This window comes from Hyla sarda, chromosome 2, assembly GCF_029499605.1.
Source record: "Hyla sarda isolate aHylSar1 chromosome 2, aHylSar1.hap1, whole genome shotgun sequence".
NCBI classification, from domain to species: Eukaryota; Metazoa; Chordata; class Amphibia; order Anura; family Hylidae; genus Hyla; species Hyla sarda.
In genome coordinates, this window is record NC_079190.1 from 104,697,628 (window position 1) to 104,722,520 (window position 24,893).

The 24,893-nt window shown below is 44.6% G+C and overlaps 1 protein-coding gene and 1 long non-coding RNA gene across 2 annotated transcripts in view; one reads left to right on the top strand and one right to left on the bottom strand.

Annotated features, from left to right (window-relative positions):
• The window catches only part of LOC130357676 (uncharacterized), a 106,032-nt gene extending 93,343 nt beyond the window's left edge, over window positions 1-12,689 (bottom strand). Inside the window, exons 1-2 of the long non-coding RNA XR_008889219.1 lie at window positions 12,510-12,689; window positions 9,910-10,005 (exon numbers count right to left, since the gene is read on the bottom strand). This is a non-coding gene — a long non-coding RNA (uncharacterized LOC130357676). The remainder of the gene's footprint in view (window positions 1-9,909; window positions 10,006-12,509) is intronic.
• Window positions 12,690-15,437: 2,748 nt separating this feature from the next.
• Window positions 15,438-24,893, top strand: part of RAPGEF3 (Rap guanine nucleotide exchange factor 3) — a 118,123-nt gene continuing 108,667 nt past the window's right edge. Inside the window, exons 1-2 of the mRNA XM_056562759.1 lie at window positions 15,438-15,808; window positions 15,958-16,552. Of these exons, the coding sequence (XP_056418734.1) occupies window positions 16,448-16,552 (105 nt within the window). The 5' untranslated portion in view covers window positions 15,438-15,808; window positions 15,958-16,447. The remainder of the gene's footprint in view (window positions 15,809-15,957; window positions 16,553-24,893) is intronic.

The window sequence follows — 24,893 nt, forward strand, 5'->3', positions numbered from 1 at the left end:
AGGTTTTCTTTACTATAATTGTCGCAAAATTGTCGCAACTGCAACTATGTGTGTTTTCGTGCGACAATTTGCGTGAAGAACAAGAAGAGCAAGGAAATTCAAACTTGCTTACGCAGTTAATTTTTCAAAATGGATTTGCTTTAGCCAGGTATTTATTAACTGCAACAGTCGCAGCTGCGCAATAAAATGTCGCAACGGCCGTAAAAATTGACTAAATTTACTCCAGCTCCAACATGGAGCAGGAAAAGCTACTGCCACCCGGGCTCCGACATACTTTCTCCCCGCTACCCTCACTTCGCTATAGGGACACTGCAGTGATTTACATCCCACCCCTCTCACCTACCAGCGCCACACAACTCCCATCTGTCTGCTAACTGTGGCTAGACTACAAGTCCCAGCATGCCCTTACAGTGAGGACACGCTGGGAGTTGTAGTCTTGTAGCGGCGGGAGCTGAGCGGCGCGGGCGGAAGACAAGGGGGGGGGGTGTATATCAGTGTCCCCATCATTATTAAGTGAGGGTAGCGGGAAGGCAGTATGAGGAACCCGGGCGGCTGCACTGTAATGTAATGTCAGCCCGGGCTCCTTATAACATATACCGGCACTGCAGACTCCTAAATCCCCTGCTGTCATTTCACATTTCCTGCTGGGTCCTGTGATTGGCCAGGACCAAGAGCCAATCACAGGACCGGACTGGAACAGTGACATAATTAGGGGATATAGGAGTCTGTCAGGGGGGGGTCCGTTAGCACCCCCCGCCCCCCCACCGGCCTTCACCTGTGCTGTGCCCATCCGTAACCCCCCCCGGCCTTCACCTGCACTGTTCCCGGCCTCCACCCCCACCAGCACCCCTCTACTCCCCCCAGCCCCCCAGCCTTCACCTGCACTGTGCCCGGCCTCAGTGTCTTCGTCTTCGGTTGCGTCTTCGGTTGCGCCAGCCTCCGCTCCCACGTCTTCGGTTGCGTCAGCCTGATGTCCCTCCGTCAGTGACGTTACTCGCTGGATGCCCTGAGAGAAGGATCGCTGCGCTGGATGGGTGAGTGTGTGTCTGTCTCTCTGTCTGTCTCTATCTCTGTCTGTGTGTCTCTGTCTGTGTGTGACTGTCTGTGTGTGACTCTGTGTGTGTTTGTGTGTGTGTGTGTGTGACTCTCTGTGTGTGTGTGCCCGGGCTCCCTTTGCAGGACTACAACTCCCAGCATGCCCTTACTGTAAGGACATGCTCGGAGTTGTAGTTGTGCAGTGCAGGCGAATGACAAGCTTGTCCCCTGCCCCCAGCTGCAGGACTACAACTCCCAGCATGCCCTTACTTTAAGGGCATGCTGGGAGTTGTAGTCCTGCAGCTGGGGGCAGGGGACAAGCTTGTCACTTGCCCTTACATCTCCTGCACCACACAACTACAACTCCCAGCATGTCCTTACTGTAAGGGCATGCTGGGAGTTGTAGTCGAGCGGGGCGGGAGATGTGCAAGCAGGTGATAATAAATGTACTAACCTTTTTTTTTTCTTCTCATTTCAGATCCGTGTATCATGTGGACTCCTTCGGATTTGGTGGACTACTTCGATGACCAGCGTTTTTCTTTGTTTGATTTTAATAAAATGGTTAACGAGGGCTTGTGGGGGAGTGTTTTTTGTAATAAAATTTTTTATAAACCTGTTGTGTTTTTTCCTTACTTTACTTGACAGGCTTAGTAGTGGAAGATGTCTTATAGACGGTGTCCATTACTAAGCTGGGCTTAGCGTTTGCCACAAAAACAGCTAGAGCTAACCCCCAATTATTACCCCGGTACCCAACGCCACAGAGGTGCCGGGAAGAGCCGTTACCAACAGGCCCGGAGCGTCAAAAATGGCGGTAACAGGCTGGCGTTATTTAGGCTGGGGAGGGCCAGTAACAATGGTCGTCGCCCACCCTGGTAACATCAGGCTGTTACTGTTTGGTTGGTATTTGGCTGAGAATAAAAATAGGGGGGACCCTGTGCGTTTTTTTTTTAAAATAAATAATTAAATATTTAAAAAAAAAACACATAGGGTCCCTCCTATTTTTATTCTCAGCCAAATACCAACCAAACAGTAACAGCCGGACGTTACCAAGGTGGGCGAGGACCATTGTTACTGGCCTCCCCAGCCTAAATAACGCCAGCCTGTTACTGCCTAGGCCCAGGAGCGCCATTTTTGATGCTCCAGGCCTGTTGTTACCGGCTCTCCCCGGCACCCCTGCGGTGTTGGGTACCGGGGTAATAATTGGGGGTTAGCGCTAGCTGTTTTTGTGGCTAACGCTAAGCCCGGCTTAGTAATGGACTCTGTCTGTAAGCAGCTTACACTACTAAGCCTGTCTAGTAAGTGAAAAAAAAAAAAAAAACACAACAGGTTTAAAATAAATTTTATTACAAAAAAACACTCCTCCACAAGCCCTCGATAACCATTTTATTAACATAAAGCAAAGAAAAACGCTGGTTGTCAAAGTAGTCCACCGAATCCGAAGGAGTCCACAGGATACACGGATCTGTAGAAGTAACAAAAATAAAAAAAAAATGAGTAAGTACATTTAGGGAGAAAAAACAGTGTTAAAAAATGTAATAAACACACATACACATTATATATATATATATATATATATATATATATATATACACATTTTTTTTCAAAGCTGCATAGTTGTGTTCTGTAGTCATTATTTGGTTTTTGCTGATGTGTGCTAAAAAAATGGTATTTAAAAGTGATTTATCAACCCCCTGTGATAGTATGATAAATATGTCATACATAAGCAAAAAAATAGCAAGAAAAAAATGACTACAGAACTTGCTTACCAAAGCAACGATGATAAATGTCCCCCCATAAGCTTGAAATGTCAGTATGAGTAAAGCAAGGGTTAAGTGTTAGTATAAAACTACCAATGACCCGTTACTTTCCTCTACTACAAAAGACTTTGTTACATTCATGTGGAGTATGTAAGGACATTCGTAAGTAAAATGCTACATGAACTCTTACAACTGTTTATACCCCTGAGAAGGACATTCTAACCAATGTCCCAGGAACTATTTTTGTTTGTCCTATCCAGGCCCAATAGGTTACTTCCACAACATCTACCCTCCAGGACGTTACGCCGAGGACGGCTTATCTTTAGAGGGGGAGTTTGTGGTGTGGCAGATGTTGCCTTCAGTGTTTGTCTTGGGCCCACATTACTCAGGACTCATTATAATATAATGTTATGCTATGGTTAATGTTCTTGTATTTTCCTGATGCTTTAAGCCTGTTAAACCCTGTTGTTAGGAGAGTGTGCATGAGGTGAACCATGTGACTCATCTGCCCAATGGGAGTCCCCAAAATCTGCCCCATATATAGTGTGGTAGGGGTTCAGAGTTCAGATTCAGCTGAAGTACAGTTTGGATAAAGTCTGAAGAGAGAATGTGAGGTTTTCTGAGGAGGCCTCAAGTCTAATCCTGCAACCACGCATTTTCTAAAGCATATCCCCTGTGCCAGGTGAACGTCAAAGCCTAGCGGTAAGCACTAAAGTCCCTGGGATCCAAGTCAGTGATATAAACCAGTCATACAAGTCAGTCATTTAAGTCACTAAAGTCAGCATGGGTTACCATACAGCAAGTCAGTCATATACAGCACAATTCAAGCTACTGCAAGTCCCAGCAAGGCAATAAGCTTCCAAAGTTTACCCTGCACCTCTCTTTGTATCAATCTGAGCTGTAACGGATTTTACCATCTATCCTGCCTCAGTAAAGTCAGCTTATCCATAACCTTGCGTCAGAATATTTTTTGCCTCGTGCCTGGCCCAGGAGAAGCTGGCTCAATCTCACACAGTGTTTAGGTTAACCGTGCTTTGGCATCATAACAAGGTTAATTTGCACATTACCATCTCCCGACACCACACACCTGTAATTTAGGGAAGAGTTGAGTGGATGCCATACACTTTAGACAGTCAACAGAACCCAGCAAGGTTGGCAGCTTTGGCTGACTCTAGTCTGACAGATTATGTTAGCGGAGAGAAGGGTCAGATTTGTACTGCCTGACCCTATTGTTCTAGCAGAGATAAACCAATAACAGAGCTGTCTGGCTGCATCTTACCCTACCCCATAGACATGAGCGTTCACGTGTACGGGAGGTTGGGAGATATAACTTTCCACCAAACAAATGTTCAGCTGACAGTGAAAGTGTAAGTTGACTAAGCCACAGGTTGGTTGGCGGTTTCACTTGTAGTTATGGTGCAGTTTAGTGTCACCATGCCCTCTCTGCTGACAGTCCTAGTCTCCTATGGGAGTCAACATTCTAACTTTCATCATGGTATACCAACAGACCTAAACACAGCACCTGTCACATCCACCATCACCACAGGGCTCCCTAGTAAAGCCCCTGTACTACACAACCCAGCGTCATGTTGCATAACCATGTTATGCAAACTGCCATCCAATACCATTAGCTAAACACACATAACGTAATAAAATAAACAACATAAACATCTATATATAAACAAGAGATAGCACATGCCTCAGGTGCTGCCAGTCTATTCCAGCCCATAAAGTAAATATATGTAAATATATGTTCACACAGCAAAAACATACTCAAAATCATAACAAACTTAAATCCCAATATATTTGAAATTACACCCCACATCAGTATGTGCTATCTACAGTGCACGGAGCAATATATTGTAGACACCAAGCAGCACACTGGGTGGTCTCAACCGAAAGCTAGAATAATAAGTAGCGGGACAAGTGCATAATTTGAATTCCTATGTATGCATGCAATGATTTGTGTAGCCACTTATCCCGCTGGACACATAGGTCTCATGATGCACCTAAGAGTCGGGGTGATGTACCTATGGGGTTAACATTCACAACATTTTAGTGTGCCTAACTCGCCAACATAACCAGTATACACCCTGTTCCAAATTATTATGCAAATTCTATTTAAGTGTCACAAAGATTACATTTTTTTTTTTTCAGTTTAACTGATGGATGGCATTGTGTCTCAGGGCTCTTTCGATGACTGAAAACAATCTCAGACACCTGTGATAATTAGATTGCCAGGTGAGGCCAATTTAAGGAAATGCTACTAAAGGTGGGTGTCCCACATTATTAAGCAGACACCATATTCAAGCAATTTGGGGAAGAAAAAGGATCTCTCTGCTGCCGAAAAGAGTGAAATAGTTCAATGTCTTGGACAAGATATGAAAACATTAGATATTTTACGAAAACTTAAGCGTGATCATCGCACTATTAAGAGATTTGTGGCTGATTCAGAAAACAGACGGTTCGTGCAGATAAAGGCATATTGAGGAAGATTTCTGCCAGATCCATGCATCGGATCAAGAGAGCAGCTGCTAAAATACCATTACATAGCAGCAAACAGATATCTGAAGCAAAATAATGCAAGTAGAAAAAGTGTACGATTGCACTCAGCGGTAAAATGTAAAACTTTGGGAATACATTAAAAGCAGTGACAAAGAGGGAACGGGAGGCGGTGATTGGCCGGAGAATGACGTTTTGCGGTTTGCCCACTTTCCCAATGTTATCTTAATGCACATGTGTTTTGATGTGAATTCCTGATCACGATTGATTGCAATGTTATTGTAATTTTTATGCATAATTATGTATGATGATGTCACTGATGAATTAACTATTTAATGAGAAAAAAGAAAGAAGGACTGAAATGGCTCACAATACAACCACCCACAATATCTAATGTATATATCAATTTTTTTACTTTGACGCTCAAAGTAGAAAAATGGATATATACAAATGGAAGCTGTGGTACACGGTACCACTCACCCTTCCTGCACGTGAACCTTCTGGCGCAGGTACAAGCGGGACTCCTACAAGCCGTCCGTGTGTGCAGACCTTGTTGCCGGGTATAGTGGAGAATTCTCGCTGGAAGGTAGTATTGTCCAGAGAGTGTTGGAGCAGGTAAGCTATTGGTGGACGCAGGTGGAGGCGGATAACCTTGTGGCAGGGTTGCACGCCAGGCACTGATCTGCAATTGATAGTAAACCTTAAAGAGGTACTCCACTGGCCAGCATTCAGAACATTTAGTTCCAAACGCTGTATGTGCGCTATGGGGGTCAGCCACGCCTCCTCAATGCAAGTCTATGGGAGGGGGTGTGACAGCAGCCAAGCCTCCTTACATTGAGGGGCATGGCCTGACAGCACGCACACAGTGTTCAGGACTAAATGTTCTGAATGCTGGCCAGTGGAGTACCCCTTTAAGGCAAGCTGCTGAAGCCAGTCTCAGATGGGACTTTTGTTCCCAATTTATTTTGCAAGACAGTTTACTTGCAGGACAATTTACTCTGCAGAACTTCATATTATATTGGATACATGCCATAGCACCCTCTATGGACTCAATGACATTGTTGGAGTAAAAAGCTGCTTTGCACTTGTCAGCTTTTGTTCCATACATTATATGGCCGCTTAGCCATTTGTGCACTATATTGGATTGTTTGTGGTGATTATTATTCTTTCCCCTTCATTATACATTTTTTTTATTATCATCTTTGGTCACTCACAAGGGCCCTGTGGGTGCTTCATTTTTATGCTGTACACAATTAGGTTTATGTTATTAAATATAATTCTATGATATTTTATATTTTATTTATGTACATATATCCATTTTTTTTTACTTTGAGCGGCAACCTTTTTTCTTTGATTTATTCCTAACTATTTAATGAGTCACTTGTGCACTTGTTACTTGCTTAATAAAGAGCATGTTAGACAGCCGAAACGTCGCTGTCACACCTGATGAATAAAGCCTAACACCATTCATCTGAACCAGAGTGCTGCTGAGTTTCTTTTTATCTTTATAGGAGCCTTAAAGGGGTATTCCAGCTATATACATCTTTTCCCCTATCCAAAGGTGCAACCCCCAGCATTCTGTGCCAGGTGCTGCCTCCGAGACCGAGATGTGACACACAGCCACGCCCCCTAAATTCATGTCTATGGGAGGGGGCATGGTTGGCCATCTTGCCCCCTCCCATAGACATGAGTGGAGGAGGCGTGGCATGACGTCACAAGGGGGGCGTGGTCGTGACATCAGGTCTCCTTTGGATAGGGGATAAGATGTATAAAGCCGAACTACCCCCTTAACCCAAGCTGAACCAGCTTGCACCTGAATTATCCTAGTGGAGAGCGGTTCTCTTTCAAGTTTATATATATATATATATATATATATATATATATATACCGTAATTCAATCAAATCAATACAGTAATGACAATAATGATAATATTTACAGCTCTCCTTTAAGATGACAAAGTTGGTGGCATTTTTAAAATGTCACCTGACTATATGGATATATGGGAAATTTACCGGTGGCAGTCCATACGTGCTTTTAACCCCTTAACAACCAAGGACGTAACTGTATGTCCTGGTGTAGTGGTACTTTGCACACCAGGACATACATTTACGTTCTGTACATGAACGCGAGCATCTAAGCGATGGGCTCGGGTCATGTACGGCAGGTCCCGGCTGCTGATAGCAGGCAGGGACCCGCCAGTAATGGCCGACATCCGCAATCGCTCGGATGTCCGCCATTAACCCCTCAGATGACTTGATCAACACAGATCACGGTATCTGCGGCAGTGCGGCTAAATTTTAGGCTGACCTGATTGCCCATGACACGCCCGCGGGGATAAGATCAGCTAACATGGCGCACGGAGGTCCCCTGACTTGCCTCCGCTGCCTTCCCAGCGTCTTCTGCTTTGATCTGCCTTCCAGCAGACCAGAGCAGAAGATCAGTATTAGCAATAAAGTGATTGCTATATGTAGTCCCCTATGGGGACATGAATAGCGTAAAAAAAGAAGCAAAAAGAAAAGGTAAAAAAAAATTGACCCCCAAAAAGTGTAAAAAAAAAAAAAAATTATAAACATATTTGGTATCGCCGCATGCGTAAATTGAGGCCGGTGCCCTCCTGGACCCCACACGTTCCATCACCTGTGGGTGACTTCCTCCACCCCTGAGCAAGTCACCCACAGAATGCATGGATTCCAGGAGGGCACCTGCCTCAATTTACCATCACTGTATACTGCCTCAGGTCTTTTTGCAGGATTGCCGGTTGGCAGGTTGTATCTATTGTTAGTGCATATACAGGTTGTACTACATGCATTGGTCCTGGAACTTATGTGTATTGAGACTATTATTCATACATTTATGAGACAGTATAGGGGACGCAAAGTATATAGGTGTCCTGGGAGGGGTCCAATGGGCTTCTCCCCATTGTGGGAGGGTGTGTTTGTGCCTTTTTAAATGTATTTAAATAAGGAATTGTCTGATTAGATGTGGCTGTGTTTTTGTACACTGAATAAAGATTGATATTTTTGTGAAATATTGGGTGTGCGCTACATGGTGTACTTCATTTTTGGTTGTTGGATGTACAATATGGTACACGGGGTATCACCCCACTAGAAATATTTTAAGGCTAAGTCTGCTTGTGTTTTAGTGTTACGTAAGTTCAAAATGGGCTTGGTCCTTAAGTGGTTAAGTACTGCCTCTCTAACCTATGCAGGATTTTTTGAGAGGCGCAGCCTCAGAGATCTTCATCACTTTGAACCTAGCATAGAATTTTATTATAATTTACTCCTGTTTGTAGGCATAAATTCTATCAAATCAGGAAGGGAAGGCAACGCTGCATTCAGGCCATGCCACTTGACTTGCGCAGATTCGGCAAAAAGTTGCAATTTTTTTTGCAAACATTGCATTTGGACAAAAATGTGCAGCTTCTTACTGGTTCTGCCCCTTACAAAGGCTTTAATAATCTGGGCCAAGGTGTTTATGCCTAGTCGGGCGGAGCAACCACATAACACTCAACGTGTCTCAAACTGCTCAGGATTAATTGGGAAACATGACATCTCCAAGATGATCAAACACAAGTAAACCTGGTGAGAGAAGATTACTGGGCTTGGAGTAGGCAGATAAATAGAACGTCTTAAACACCAGATCATTAGATAATCATCTGTTTATTTTAGTGGATACAACCTATTCACACACAGGATTGGCACTGTTTTGGGCGGGGTGAGAGGATTCATAGACAGAGGTAATTTTTCCTTGTAGTTATAGTGATGGGTCTGCCATAATGGTTGATCTACCTATAATCCTCAAATTAAAGAAAAATCTATAAATTCTATTTAATGGGGTACTCAGTCCTTTAGACATCTTGTCCCCTATAGAAAGGAAAGGGGATAAGATGTCTGATCGCGGGGGCCCGCCGCTGGGGACCCCCGTGATCTCCCTGCTGCACCCAGCGTTCGTTTAGAGCATCCGTTGCAGCGCCGGAGGATCGTGACAACATGGCCACACCCCACTCGTGATGTCATGGCCACGCCCCTCAATGCAAGTCTATGGGAGGGGGTGTGATGGCCATCACACACCCTCCCATAGACTTGCATTGAGCAGGTGTGGCCGTGACGTCACGAGCCTCTGCCCTGCATCACCAGTGTACCAGATGTCTGGGGTGCCACAGCCGAGATCGTGGGGGTCCCCAGCAGCCGGACCTCTGTGATCAGACATCCTATCCCTATTCTTTAGATAAGGGATAAGATGTCTAGGGGCGGACTACCCCTTTAAGGAATAAAATATTCTTTAATTGTCTGAAAGATCTTTAGTGTGTTTACACATTCAGGTTTTTAATTGCAATGGTTGAATACAAAGCGAGGACATGCATAAAAGAAAGACTAAGACATCTCTTGTCAGATTAATATCTGGGTTTGTATTCAGTGATTACAATTAAAAACCTGAACGCGTGAACACGTGAGGCAACCAATTAAGAAATCTGATTCCCCCACTATCATGTTCTCATTGACAAAACAAGCATATTTTCTATGAAGGCATTTGAGATGGACATAATCATACCATTATATATCAAACATATATTTGTATTAACTCAACAGATGCGTGAGACCCCATCATGGTCACCTTCTATACTATGGAGGTGTGGTTAGCATGCCTTGCTGATAGATCAGAACTTCTTTTCTTTTCCAGAGAAGATGACGGCCGATTTTGGTCACCATACTAGAAAACAGAGGATTGAGTAAATTAATGGTTATTTGTTTATTGTCTTATGTAAGGTGTAGGACAATGTCTCCTTGGTGAATTTTGTCCACAACATATTCAAAAAGAAAAAAGCTATGTATTTCATAAGGGCTCTGAAAAAGGAGGTATGCAAGGATAAGCCAAAGGTCATCTCTTCATTCCTGATTTCTTTATTTCTCATCTTTTTCTACTAGACACAGGGAGAGATTGAGAACTTGCTCAGAATCACTACTTGTTCCACCAATTAAACATTTTTGGCATATTATGAATATTTATTATAGGAAAACCCTTGAAGGAGAAGTATTATGGGAAAATACTTATTCCCTATTCTAAGTTTTAGATCATGGGCGTCCGTCCGCTGGGCCCCCCCTTGCAATCTCCTGAGATATATGGAGGAAGCGTGTTGGCCAGTTCATGCCGGGCGCCACTTCTGTGGAGAGCCAGGGCCCTGTACAGAAGATCACCTGGGTCCGACCGCTGGGATAGGAGATAAGTTTTTCCCCATGATACATCTCCTTTAAAGACTATTTTAGCACTGAATCCTGTTTACAGTGTATGCCAACCCAGCTCCCATATTGTCCCACTCCACATCTCCTAATATCCTCCTCCATAGAGTCATTATAAACCATCCATTCATAGCAAACATAGAATACAGCTTTACGCCTGTTATCAAACACTGTGCAAATAAAGTGTGTGTTAATGAAGTGTGTAATGTATATGGCACCATGCCATAGTTTGCATCAACAAGCCATATGGAAAGCAGTCAGACAACAGGATTAGTCAGGACAAGAAGTTCGGAGGACAGGAGGAGGACACACCACATATGCTTACTCTTTGTCCTGTGTAAAAGTAAACAACTTGATGTCCTCAATGAAAGGAAGCAGACACTTTATGTGAAAACACGTGTCCGGCTTAAGACATGAGACTTTGGTCAGCAGATCTGACAATGTCAGAGGGAATTCACAGATCAGGAGTGGTCAACAACATATTGTGGGGTCTCAAAGGTGATTCTCCATCACAAAGGGGTAGGCAGCGCTATATTGCCATATAGTTTAAGTAGTAAAAAAAAGAAAAAGAAAAAGAAAAGAAAACATTTTTTGAAAAAATGCATATGGAAGAAACAGGCATTTAAAGAACCCATACATATACAGTAGAATCTCCAAATAGCAGACACTCACGGGGGGAAAAAGTGTCTGCTATTGACAAATGTCCCATAATGGGGAAAAAAAAGCTAAAAAAAAAAAGTGTCATTACCCATAAAACACAATAAAAAGCAATATAACAGTAGATTCTCCCAGTGCCATTTAATCACCCCTCATCACCCCTCTGTACCATTTCATTCCCCATGCCATTTTATTCCTCTTCTTGATCCATCCAATGCCACTTAATTTCTTCCCCCTTAAACTCCCTGTCCCACATCATTTCCTCTTGATCCCCCCTGCACCATGTCATACCCCCTTTATCCCCATGTACCACTTTATGCCCTCTGCGCCAAATCACCCCCCCTTACCCTCTGTGCCACATCATTTCCCCTTTATCCCCTCCCTGTTCCATTTCATTCCCCCTTTATTCCTGATGAGAACCCCTGCACCTGAGCTTGTTGACCAGGTAAGAACAACAGGGGAAGGAGGGAAGGGGAAAAGTGATGTGGAACAAGGCGTAAGGTGGGGTGCGTAAGGTGGGGTGATTTGGTACAGGGGGGAATAAAGTGGCAGGGGATAAAGGGGAAATTAAATGTCACATGTGGGATAAAGGGAGGAAAGTAATGGCACAGAAGGGGTCATACAGTTACACAGAGGATGTTTGAACAGTGGTCTTCTGCTTCTATGCTGGGGCAGCTGCAAGAGGTGTAGCAGGGGACAGGACCCCTTACTGGGATATTGGCTGAACCCAATTGACGGCGGCCCTGTGTAAGGTAGGGCTGGCACATAAGCCTGGTTGTCCCCTATTGGGAGTGTTTTGTCCCCTATTGGGTGTGTCTGCATCCACTATTGGTAGTGTCCCTTATTTGGAGGGTGCAGATACTTTAAGGCTATGTTCACACGATGGAATGTCCGCTTGGAGAATCTCTGTGCGGACATTCCTCAAACTTCGGGGCGCCGGCATAATATGCCGAAGCTTGGACCACACAGAAGAGCTCCGGCTCATAGATGGCTGTGCATTCCGTGCGGATGGTATTAACCCCTTCTTTTCGTGATGCCAGGGCGTGGTTAGACTTAACCAACCGAAGGTAATACCGTTGATCCCTGGTTAGGCAGGGGCAATGAAGACACCAACGCCAAATTACTTTACTGAGGCAAGACAGGTGATATAGTCTTTGCAATACAGCCCAATATCCCAGGGAGGGGACCAGTGACACAGGGGGACCTCACAGGCTTGCTGGGACTTGCAGTAGTTAGACTGACTTTAGTGCAGGCCACGTTGACTACAGATGGACTTGACTTGACAGAGATGGTGACTGACAATAAGATGACTTGACTTACTGATGACTGATTTGTGGCTGCAGGACTTTAGGCTTGAGGCCTCCAATGCTCTGGACACAGACACTGAGATGACTGCACTGGACCTCAGCAGGAAAGAGAGAGATTGCAGCCCCTCCCCTTGTTATAAAGGGGGGCTGTGCAAGGAGCCCATGGGTCACTTGGGGGGTCATCTGGTCACTGGAGCCCTTTGAATAACAATCATGTGGTGCAAACATTAAAGGCATATCACACAAATAATACACAACCTATATACATGGGGGGGGGGATACCTCTGCAGGAGGACCCTGAGGACATGCAGAAGGACAGTACGAGGCCACAACCCATACTGGGACATCACAGTGCCATAAAACAAAAGAACTTCGGAGGGGGTAACATGTGGAAGTGTTCATCCCTTATCATTATTCTTGTAAAGATAGTAGCACCCTATACATTTGCTTTCCCCTAGGGGCTGCATATCAGACATTAAAGGCAAGACAATCTCATGTATGTTGTGGGTGTATTATAGTCCTACCATCTGCAGTTTTGCAAAAAAAATTTGATCAATATTAGATGACAAAATCTTTTCAAGCACAGTAATTAGGTTGATGCGGACTCTTATAACAACATGAATAAACTGGCTCAGAATGTCCTGTCTTCTTTTGGGTCAGGCTGCTCCATGGCAATTTTGTGATTTCCATAGTTGGTGATACCCATTTTATTATTCGTTACCTCTTTTCCTTTATTCTTTAACTGTTTTTGAGCATTATTGTCTTCTTTAAAGAGCATTCTCTGTTAATACTCATGTTCAAAATAGAACTATTTTCATGTGACCATTCCTGCTGTAAAGGGATTAGTCAAGGTTCAATAACTCTTGACTTGGAGTATCTATCATTCTGTTTGCCCTTTTAACTTTTGCCCTTTTTTCTAGGCACCAGAAGGAAACAGCAGTCACCTCAGCTGCTCTTATCTATGGATGATAGGAAGTAATAAGAAGGGCTGTCTGGATTCAGGTACATTATCAGCATGTGCCTCCGGAGGGCTCTAGATCTGTTTTTAGGATTCAGAAAGATTTATAGCTGTCAGACTATAAGTGTGTCTACCCCCTGGAGCTCAGCTTTAGAATCTGCCTACAATAGGAATGTTATTTTCTTTCATTTTGGTTTGTTCCACCTGACATTATATTATTGTTTGCCAGCTATAATCACAATACTGATAAATAATGCAAACATATGTAATGGCTCTTTATCCATAATGATCTGTGCAATACATTTAATCATTCATTTATTGCATCTGGCTAACTGTTTACTTTTTGTTTTTATTTTTGTTTTTTATTTCCTTATGTACAATCCAAAAACAGGCTCTGTTCACATTTTGGGCAAATATGTTTAAAAAGATACACTGTATGCTTAGTTACCAGTATCCATATTAAGATGCATAATATATTTTATCTCTCTCTCTCTCTCTCTCTCTCTCTCTCTCTCTCTCTCTCTCTCTCTCTCTCTCTCTCTCTCTCTCTCTCTCTCTATATATATATATATATACAGTGATCCATCATCTTACAATGGCCTCAACATACAATAGTTTCAACATACAATGGTCTCTTCTGGACCATTGTAACTTGAAACCAGACTCAACATACAATGCTACAGACAGTCCAGATCTGTGAAACGTGTCAATGGCTGGAAGAACAGACCAATCATTATGGACATTCACTGGTAAAACCCCTGTATTACTGAAGTGCATGCACTGACTGATGTCTGGTAGCGCCCCCCCCCCCCCCCCCACACACACACATTACAGGGAGGTGTTACATGTTCTGTACTACTCTTTACCTGTACCAGGGTTAGCTGCTCCTCTGGACACCAGGTGAGGGTGACTCCGTGTTACTTTTTTAGGACATTGCGTGTACTGTACAGGACCCTGAAGAAGCTCCTGTCCTCTACATAGACCAGTGTTTCCCAAGCAGGGTGCCCCCAGCTGTTGCAAAACTACAACTCCCAGCATGCCCGGACAGCCTTTGACTGTCCGGGCATGCTGGGAGTTGTAGTTTTGCAACAGCTGGAGGCTCCATGCTTGGGAAACACTGACATAGACAGTGATTTACAGCTCCCAGCAGATCTTTCTTACTTTTATATATAAGGATTTTCTTTATCTGTATTAGTTATCTACTTATTTTTCTTTAATCTTGACTTTTTCCTATGTCTCAACATACTTTTTCCTATGTCTCAACATACAATGGTTTTAACATACAATTGTCGTCCTGGAACCAATTAATATTGTAACTTGAGGGACCACTGTATATATGTATTTTTGCAATGAATTAATTCAGATTTTTTCATTTTTCTTTTCATCTACGATTGTGTGTTGCATTAATGTGTTGGGTATTCTGAATGTGCTGCTTCATACCCAGACATACTAGGCAACCCTAAACAAATGGAGGGGGCCAAAATGACACACTCTCTCTACATTTTAGGCGCACAAAATGTTGCTCCCCCAAAGAATTCGGCACCAGCCCCACCCCCATCTCCCAAAGCTATGCCACTTACAGAGGGAGGAGTACATAAAGGGATAATCCTGTTGTGTACCTTAAAATAAAAAAAATAAAAAATATATATATATATCAACAGTCCCTCGCCTACAAGCAACGCTGTAACATAGTATATTTTGGAGTTTGCTACAGTGTTTATTTCTTTTGGAGTCACACAAAATCCAACTGAAAATAAGCCGCTGTATGTATCAAATGCCAAAATGACTATTAAATACAATTAATATTTAAAACAATTGCAAATAATAACATATCCCCACACTAGCAGAGATTTGTAATTTTGCTTATTATTTATTAACTAACTAAAGTCTCCAAAGACAGAAACCTGAACACCAATGGACGATATAATGATATGAATAAAATGCACACGGTAATTGCAGCCCCTGAACACTAGTAAACCATTGTCTCCTCTATAGCAGTCTCTGTGTTCCTTCTGCATTTTATCTTAGACCTCACACATTCTGCCTTTAATCTCCCTCCCCGCTAATGTCCCTCCTTCCTTCTGCTTTCTTGGGAGTGTTCATGTCTTCAGAACGTCTTAGGTGACCTGCCAAGTGTTTGTGTAGTTGTAGCAGTGAGAGGCAGTGTGTGTGTATGAGAAGAGGCTATTGCTTCCACTACTCTCACTGTCACATCAGATCTGCTCTGACTTCATGTCACTACCTGGACATAGGGGGATCAAGAACCTTTCACACCTGTTCCTACAGAAAGGACCCAGCGCTGCTCTGCTAACCTGCCTGACTGCTTCTATACAGGTGCCCCGGGCATTGTTGTGGTAGGTACAAGCTTTTAAGAAGTTTGTATGACAACAAGCTGTAGTTAATCTGGAACGTGAAAGAGTTAATGCATGTAGATCTAAACATAGCTGAGCTTTCATCTATACGGATATACTGACATCTCACAAGTTTGCTATTCTGTTTTTAGTGCATTCTCTTTTGAGACAGCTTCTGTGCTAAGGGAACACTCAAGATTTGGTTGACAGGTTGGGTTTGAAAGGAAGAGATTCTTACATTCTGCATGAGAACATTGGGATGAAGAAAGTTTCCATAAAACACCTTACAGGAACTTGTTACTAAACCCATCTACCAAGCTGGATACAGCCGTGATATTATTGCTTGTTATTTGCTCCAATTAATGTCAACCGATGGCGTTCCAGATTGTCCACTTGAGATGAAGATAATAGGAACCAACATTCGGCTTATTAGAAATGTTATCGTAACCCAATTGTTTTAACTGTGGCAAAGTCAATCTGTCTTCCAAGGAAAACAACCTTAAAAAAAAGTCAACGTGGAGACTACAGGAAGATGGGAGAAGACTGAGATGCTGGGATACTGAAGACAGCGAATAACTGTGCTGCTTCAATGCTTGTCTTGACCCCTATAGTGTTGGTGATTCAGATTTGACATTTTATGACATGAGGCACAGGAGCAAGATGCATTTTTTCCGGAGTTATTCCTATGAGATTCAAGTGGACCAGAGAGCGGAGGACATTGCCAGCAGCATTGAAGGGATCAGATGGGTATGTGTGTTTTCTGTGGACATTGCAATGTTTGCTATGAGATTTAGTGTCACTGTATAATCGGTTGTCATAATAAGACGCGTGTTTACTAATAGTTATCTTTCATTGTACTGTAGCTACACCTTCATTATTTGCTCGAGCCTATATTAGGAAAGTACAATTATGACTTGTATTTTAAGAATGCAATGCAATAGATAAATTTTGTAGTGGCATTTGTAGAGAGCAATAGAGCAACATGCCAGTTCTGTCCAGTCCTAATGCGAGTATTAACGCTAAGTGTACAGAGTCTGCAGTCTCATATGGGGTCTGTATATGTTAGGAGGACCTAAAAGTTGTCTATGTGCCATTGTATGGTCCTACCATGAAGCGCCATATTCTTCCACACCATTGTGTGCCTCTAATAGTAGCACATAAAGATCCAGAATGAGCAGGCTACATGGTTCTGTGTCGTTGTATACATAAGGAATAAGACTGTCTTAGGTCTTATTCCCATAGATCCAGCAATGTGATTTAGTTTCTCTCTTGCATGGTAATAAAAGTACAACGGGAAACTGATGCCACAACCAATCTCATTGTTGTCAATTCTTGGAATCTGACGAGTCAGTTGAAACAATGGATTCGTGTCCTGCTGTAGCATCAATACTTTTCTGGTAAAAAATAGTGATAAAGTCTGGTAACAACTGCTGCATTACTACAACAGTTTTGGCATCAGTTGTGGTCAGTTTTTACACAAAAAATTTTTTTTTCCTGATGGAACTGGCATATGTAAACACTGTGGCGTCACTATTCTGGAGTTCCCCACGGAACCAGCAGTAGTGACGTTGCAAATGTCACTGCAGTCACTAACGTCTGTGGTCTCTTCTTGTGTGCCACGTGTTAGCTGATGCACAAAGAAACAAGGAGCCTCCAAGGAGGTGGCGGACATCAAGAGGCGCTGGACACATTCGGAGGGTAAAATCCACTTTAATCACTCATCATGCAGCGCGTTTCACAGATTATCTGCTTCATCAGGCATGAAGCCTGATGAAGCAGATAATCTGTGAAACGCGTTGTATGGACATAAGACATATATTACTAGATTGATGTGACAACTGTCACGATGCCGGCTGGCAGGTAGTGGATCCCCTGTGCCAGAGAGGGATGGCGTGGACCGCGCTAGTGGACCGGTTCTAAGCCACTACAGGTTTTCACCAGAGCCCGCCGCAAAGCGGGATGGTCTTGCTGCGGCGGTAGTGACCAGGTCGTATCCACTAGCAACGGCTTACCTCTCTGGCTGCTGAAGATGCTGAAGATAGGCGCGGTACAATGGAGTAGGCAGAAGCAAGGTCGGACGTAGCAGAAGGTCGGGGGCAGGCGGCAAGGATCGTAGTCAGGGGCAACGGCAGGAGGTCAGGAACACGGACTAGGAACAGACTAGGGAATGCTTTCACTAGGCACTAAGGCAACAAGATCCGGCAAGGGAGTGCAGGGGAAGTGAGGTATAAGTAGGGAGTGCACAGGTGGAAACTAATTAAGCTAATTGGGAAGATTGGGCCAGGCACCATCATTGGTGCACTGGCCCTTTAAATCGCAGAGACCCGGCGCGCGCGCGCCCTAGGGAGCGGGGCCGCGCGCGCCGGGACAGGACCGAGGGAGAGCGAGTCAGGTACGGGGACCGGGGTGCGCATCGCGAGCGGGCGCTACCCGCATCGCGAATCGCACCCCGGCTGAAGGCGGGACCGCAGCGCACCCGGTCAGTGGATCTGACCGGGGCGCTGCAACAACGAAGATGAGGCGAGCGCTCCGGGGAGGAACGGGGACCCGGAGCGCTCGGCGTAACAGTACCCCCCCCCTTGGGTCTCCCCCTCTTCTTGGGGCCAAAGAACCTGAGAAAAAAAAAACTCAATTTTTCCGTGAAGAGGTCCGATGCAAATTAGGAGGGGTTCTGTGTGGAAACGTACGAGACAGTCCAATCTTTTATTGTAAAAACAATAGATGTAGAGGGGTCTGGCGAGACTGGTCACAGGAACGTAGAACCTGTTGATGAGAGAGGCCAAAAAAAATTTTCCTGCAGATCCGGAATCCAAGAAGAGCATAGTAGAGAAGGAGAAGGTAGAGGCAGATATCCGCACAGGCACAGTAAGGCGTGGAGAAGCAGAGTTGACATCAAGAACTGTGTCACCTTCGTGCGGAGTCAGCGTGCGTCTTTCCAGGCGGGGAGGACGGATAGGACAATCCTTCAGGAAGTGTTCGGTACCGGCATAGTACAGGCAAAGATTCTCCATGCGGCGTCGTGTCCTCTCTTGAGGTGTCAAGCAAGACCGGTCAACATGCATAGCCTCCGCGGCGGGAAGCACAGGAACAGATTGCAGAGGACCAGAGGAGAGAGGAGCCGGAGAGAAAAAACGCTTCGTGCGAACAAAGTCCATATCCAGGCGGAGCTCCAGACGCCATCCGGAAGAACGCATGTCAATGCGAGTGGCTAGATGAATGAGTTCATGTAGGTCAGCAGGAGTCTCTCGTGCGGCCAGAACATCTTTAATGTTGCTGGATAGGCCTTTTTTAAAGGTCGCGCAGAGAGTCTCACTATTCCAGGACAACTCGTAAGCAAGAGCACGGAACTGAATGGCGTACTCGCTAACGGAAGAAACACCCTGGGCCAGGTTCAGCAGGGCAATCTCGGCTGAAGAAGCTCGGGCAGGTTCCTCAAAGACACTTCGAATTTCCGAGAAGAAGGAGTGTACAGAGGCAGTGACGGGGTCATTGCGGTCCCAGAGCGGTGCGGCCCATGACAGGGCTTTTCCAGACAGAAGGCAGAACACGAAAGCCACCTTAGACCTTTCAGTAGGAAACTGGTCCGACATCATCTCCAAGTGCTGGGAACATTGCGAAAGAAAGCCACGGCAATACTTAGAGTCCCCATTAAATTTGTCCGGCAAGGACAGGCAGAGGCTAGGAGTGGCCACTCGCTGCGGAGGAGGTGCAGGAGCTGGCGGAGGAGATGATTGCTGAAGAAGTTGCGAATGTTGGCGCACCATGGTGGACACTTCCGACAGCTGGTGGGTTAGAAGGGCGACCTGTCGGGCGATATCAGAGGCAACTGGCAGGGGATGTTGGTGCAAAATGGTGGACACTTCCGACAGCTGGTGGGTTAGATGGGCGATCTGTCGGGCGATATCAGAGACAACTGGCAGGGGAACCTCAGCGGGATCCATGGCCGGATCTACTGTCACGATGCCGGCTGGCAGGTAGTGGATCCCCTGTGCCAGAGAGGGATGGCGTGGACCGCGCTAGTGGACCGGTTCTAAGCCACTACAGGTTTTCACCAGAGCCCGCCGCAAAGCGGGATGGTCTTGCTGCGGCGGTAGTGACCAGGTCGTATCCACTAGCAACGGCTTACCTCTCTGGCTGCTGAAGATGCTGAAGATAGGCGCGGTACAATGGAGTAGGCAGAAGCAAGGTCGGACGTAGCAGAAGGTCGGGGGCAGGCGGCAAGGATCGTAGTCAGGGGCAACGGCAGGAGGTCAGGAACACGGACTAGGAACAGACTAGGGAATGCTTTCACTAGGCACTAAGGCAACAAGATCCGGCAAGGGAGTGCAGGGGAAGTGAGGTATAAGTAGGGAGTGCACAGGTGGAAACTAATTAAGCTAATTGGGAAGATTGGGCCAGGCACCATCATTGGTGCACTGGCCCTTTAAATCGCAGAGACCCGGCGCGCGCGCGCCCTAGGGAGCGGGGCCGCGCGCGCCGGGACAGGACCGAGGGAGAGCGAGTCAGGTACGGGGACCGGGGTGCGCATCGCGAGCGGGCGCTACCCGCATCGCGAATCGCACCCCGGCTGAAGGCGGGACCGCAGCGCACCCGGTCAGTGGATCTGACCGGGGCGCTGCAACAACGAAGATGAGGCGAGCGCTCCGGGGAGGAACGGGGACCCGGAGCGCTCGGCGTAACAACATCCTTCCTAGTAACAAGGTCACCCTATATATCTGTGTCTGGATAATCAGTATCAGAAGGACTTCAAGTGTAAAGAAGTTACCCAATCTAATGTTAATGGAGTAACTGTGTAATGAAAAGTTATACAACTAGTTAGTAACTATGTTCAACATCTCTGTTGGCAGTCAGTGAAATAAACCATCTTTATAGCCTAACCTGATGCTCTTTAAACAGCCTAAATGGAACCAGTCACATTGAACATGGAGTCTGATCTGTGGACGTTATGTTATAGAGCACGATAAGCTGAGCAGATTGATACACAGTGATCCCTCAAGTTATAAGATTAATTGTTTCCAGGATGACCATTGTATATTAAAACCAATGTATGTTGAGACCATAACTCTATGGAAACCTGGTAATTGGTTCTGAAGCCCCAAAATGTCATCCAAAAATAGGAAAAAGAGAGAATTAAACAAAAATAAGTAAATAACTAATACAGATAAAGCAAATCCTTACATATACAAATTAAGAAAAATCTGCTGGGAGCTGTAAATCACTGTCTATGTAGAGGACAGGAGCTTCTTCAGGGTCCTGTACAGTACACGCAATGTCTTAAAAAGTAACATGTACTGTAGGGGGCACTACTAGACAGCCAGTCACTACATACACTTCAGTAATACAGGTGTTTTACCAGTAAAATGTCCATTCTGATTGGTCGGTTCTTCCAACCATTGACACGTTTCACAGATCTGGACTGTCTGTAACATTGTATGTTGAGTTTGGTTTCAAGTTACAATGGTCCAGAAAAGGCCATAGTATGTTGAAACTATGTTGAGGCCATTGAAAGTTGAGGGATCACTGGATAGTTTTGTGGGAAAAGATTCTGTATTTTTATAATTGTGATTGTTGCTGGTTATAGAGGGAGGGGGAGGGGTCTCCTACTTGGCCAATAACATTAACAAGCAAAGTCTCTTGCTTAAGTTGTCTAAATATTACAACTGAACAATTGCTGCGTAATATGATTTATTTTGTTTTTATGGATACTTCGGGGTACTTAACTTATCAGACACTTATTCCCCACCCACAGGATAGGAAATAAGTGTCTGATGGCTGGGCCACCGCCCCCCCCCCCCCCCTCCACAATCTCCTATATGGGCCCCCGGCTACTTACCCATCCTCTACTCCAGCGCAAGTGACGGCCCGCATGGAAAATCACTCACTAACACAGGATATCACTAGGGCCAGTGATTGGCTGAGCAGGCCATCACTTGCACTTGTCCAGAAAGGTGGGGGCCTGAGTCCGCCAAGGACGGGTAACTAGGACCTGTACAAGAGATCTGGGGAGGTCCGGTGGATAGGGGAAAAGTGTCTGGTAAGTTCAGTTCCCCAGAGTACCCCTTAAATAATCTTGAAAGTCCCCCCTAAAGGGCACCTGTCATCAGTAAAAATGGTATGATAAATGGCAACATAATCATACATTTATCAAAACCTGTGAAGAGGAAAAGTTGACCAGTTGCCCATAGCAACCAATCAGAGTCCTTCTTTCGCTTTTAGAGGCCTTTTTTTTTATTTTTTTTATTGAAAGAAGCAATCTGGTTGCTATGGAAAACTTCTCCGCTTTTCCTCTACACAAGTTCTGATAAATCTCCCCCATAGAATACATCATGAAAGGATTGGATAAGTACCTTTACTTGTGCTGCCTGTTGCTTTAATTCTCTTCAAAGGCAATTTTAATCATGCTTAAAGAGTCAAAGAGGGTCCGCAGTGCTCTCGGGCTGCATCCACACCCTCAGCAATGGGGGCTGGGGGCTCAGCTTCCATCGCCATGCCTTGATGGAATCATGTGCATGCGCTCTTAATGCAGATTGTGATGCATGCGCAATCTGCAATCCGCAACAATGCACATGATTTGTTACAGAGGGAAGAGGTGTTGCAGCCAGAGGGCAATGTGGACCTCCAGGACACGCCTCTTTGACACTTTAAGCATGAATAAAAGGGCATCTTAACAAGAGTTAAAGCAACGGACAGCAAAAGTAAAATGACCTATGCAAAGTACTTAATGACCATGTTGCTATTTATTATACCAATTTGCAGGTGACAGCGCTGGGACTCCCTCTGATCATTAGTTCTAGGCGGGTAAAGCACGGAGGAAGTGATATGGGCTCTTTAGACTATAATGGAGCCCATCTCCTGTAGTTAGCGGGACAGCACTGAAATCCTGACCGATATTGACTTAAAGCGTCTGTCAATTGAAGTTAGATTAAATGGGCACTGTCACCAACTTTATTTTTTGATATGTTGTAGTACTTATGTACTACAACATATCTCTAATATACTTTTATTTATTTTTTTCATTAAAAAGGTTTAATTTACATTTAAAAATCGGCTACTGAAAAAGGACTGATTTTGGAGTGGCAATCAGTCCTTTTTCAGTTAGGCTGCACTCGCTCCCTGCCAATCAGACAGGCGGGAGCGAGCGCATTGGCTCCCCGGCCACTCCTCCCGCACATCGCCGCCGCCGCCTCGTTGCCGCCACTGTCCCTGCACGCCCGCTGCCGGACTCTGCAGTAACTGCAAGTGTAATGAGGGAACGGGGTATGCGGGGCGGGGGGGGGGGGGGGGAGGAGGGAATGGGCTAGTGCCGTAGCGGGGGGGAACGGGCTAGCAAAAAAAAATTGGATGGTGGGAGCTACCCTTTAAGGCTTTTTTGTAAGCTACATGTCACTATAATAATATGGATTCTGTTTATAACATGACACTTTAGCTGCAATATTACGTATGTTTGTAATTTTAATTAATGTGCAGATTTTGCCATGTATTGATCTCAGTACCTTACCTAGAGCTAAGTGTAGCCTGTTCCACTAACATGTTCCCGGTTATCACTATGATGCAGCTATTCCTATTTAGGTTGGTTTCAGATGACTGCAATACAGTCTGTAGTATCTTAAACTGAACTGGGCTGAGAAAGGTAGCACTGTTGCAGCATAAAAACAGAGGGGGGGGGGTATTTATCAAAGGATTTATGTTTTTTTTTTTCACGTAACTTTGGCGCAATGCTTTGGCGCAGTGTCTTTTTGCGCCATAGTTTGGCGCATCTTCTCCACTGTCATTTTTACAACTTTCTTAAAATCACATGGTCCTGTGTGTGATTTTAACTTTAGTCAGTAATTCATCATTTGCGCCAATCAATCTTTGGCGCAATTTTGGCGCAAATCCCTTTTTTTTGGCGCAAATCCTCGCCAAGAAATTTTGCACATGGAAACACACTTAGCAATGTCAGAAAATGTAAAGGCGTCAAAATACATAAAACATTTTTTTTTGTGAAAGCAGCGACGCCTCCAGGGCTGCTCAATACTATCATGCGACATAGTTGTCTCTGAGGAACCTTCACCCTCTGTTGAGCCAGCATTGGACATGGCCACACAGGTTCAGGAAAGGTAAGCACTAAAGTAGTGGTCTCCAACCTGCGGACCTCCAGATGTTGCAAAACTACAACTCCCAGCATGCCCGGACAGCCAACGGCTGTCCGGGCATGCTGGGAATTGTAGTTTTGCAACATCTGGAGGTCCGCAGGTTGAAGACCCCTGCACTAAAGTAGCAACAAAAACTAAAAAAAAAATACTCAAGTTGAAAATAAAATCCATTTCACATTGTGGCTATAAACCCCACAAAATAAAATAACTCACGTCACTTGCTGATATACTGCAGGAGGGACTCCGAAATTGCCGCTCTACAGGGTAAAATACGCGTCCTCTGTGGCGGTAAGTTCTGTGTAAAAGGCGCTGTGAACAGCTGATTTCAACATTTGAGCCAAAATTACTAACAACTTGTACCAAATGATAAATTTGGTGCATGTCCACGAAAACCAAAGTGAAAAAAAAAAGGGTAAAAAGAAACTTTCAACAGGCAAAATTGATAAATACCCCCCAGGGTGTTTATGGAGCGGTCGAGGTACTGAGCAATAGTGTTGCTCGCGAATATTCGCAATGCGAATTTTATTTGCGAATATCGCATATTCGCGAATTCGTGAATATTCGCGAATATAGCGCTATATATTCGTAATTACGAATATTCGTTTTTTTTTATTTTTATTTTTTTTCACAGTACACATCACAGTGATCATCCCTCTCTGCTTCCAGCTTGTGTGGTGTAAAGAAGGCTGTAATACTACTGTGTGAGACTGGCGCGCAAATTTTCGCATTTGCGAACATTTGCATATGCTAACTTTCGCATATGCGAATTTTCGCTTATGCTAATTTTTGTATATGGTAATTTTCGCATATGCTAATTTTTGCATACGCGAAATTTCGCATATGCAAAAATAAAACGTGAATATTACGAATATGCAAATTTAGCGAATATATGACGAATATTCATCCATATATTCGCGAATATTTGTGAATTCAAATATGGCCTATGCCGCTCA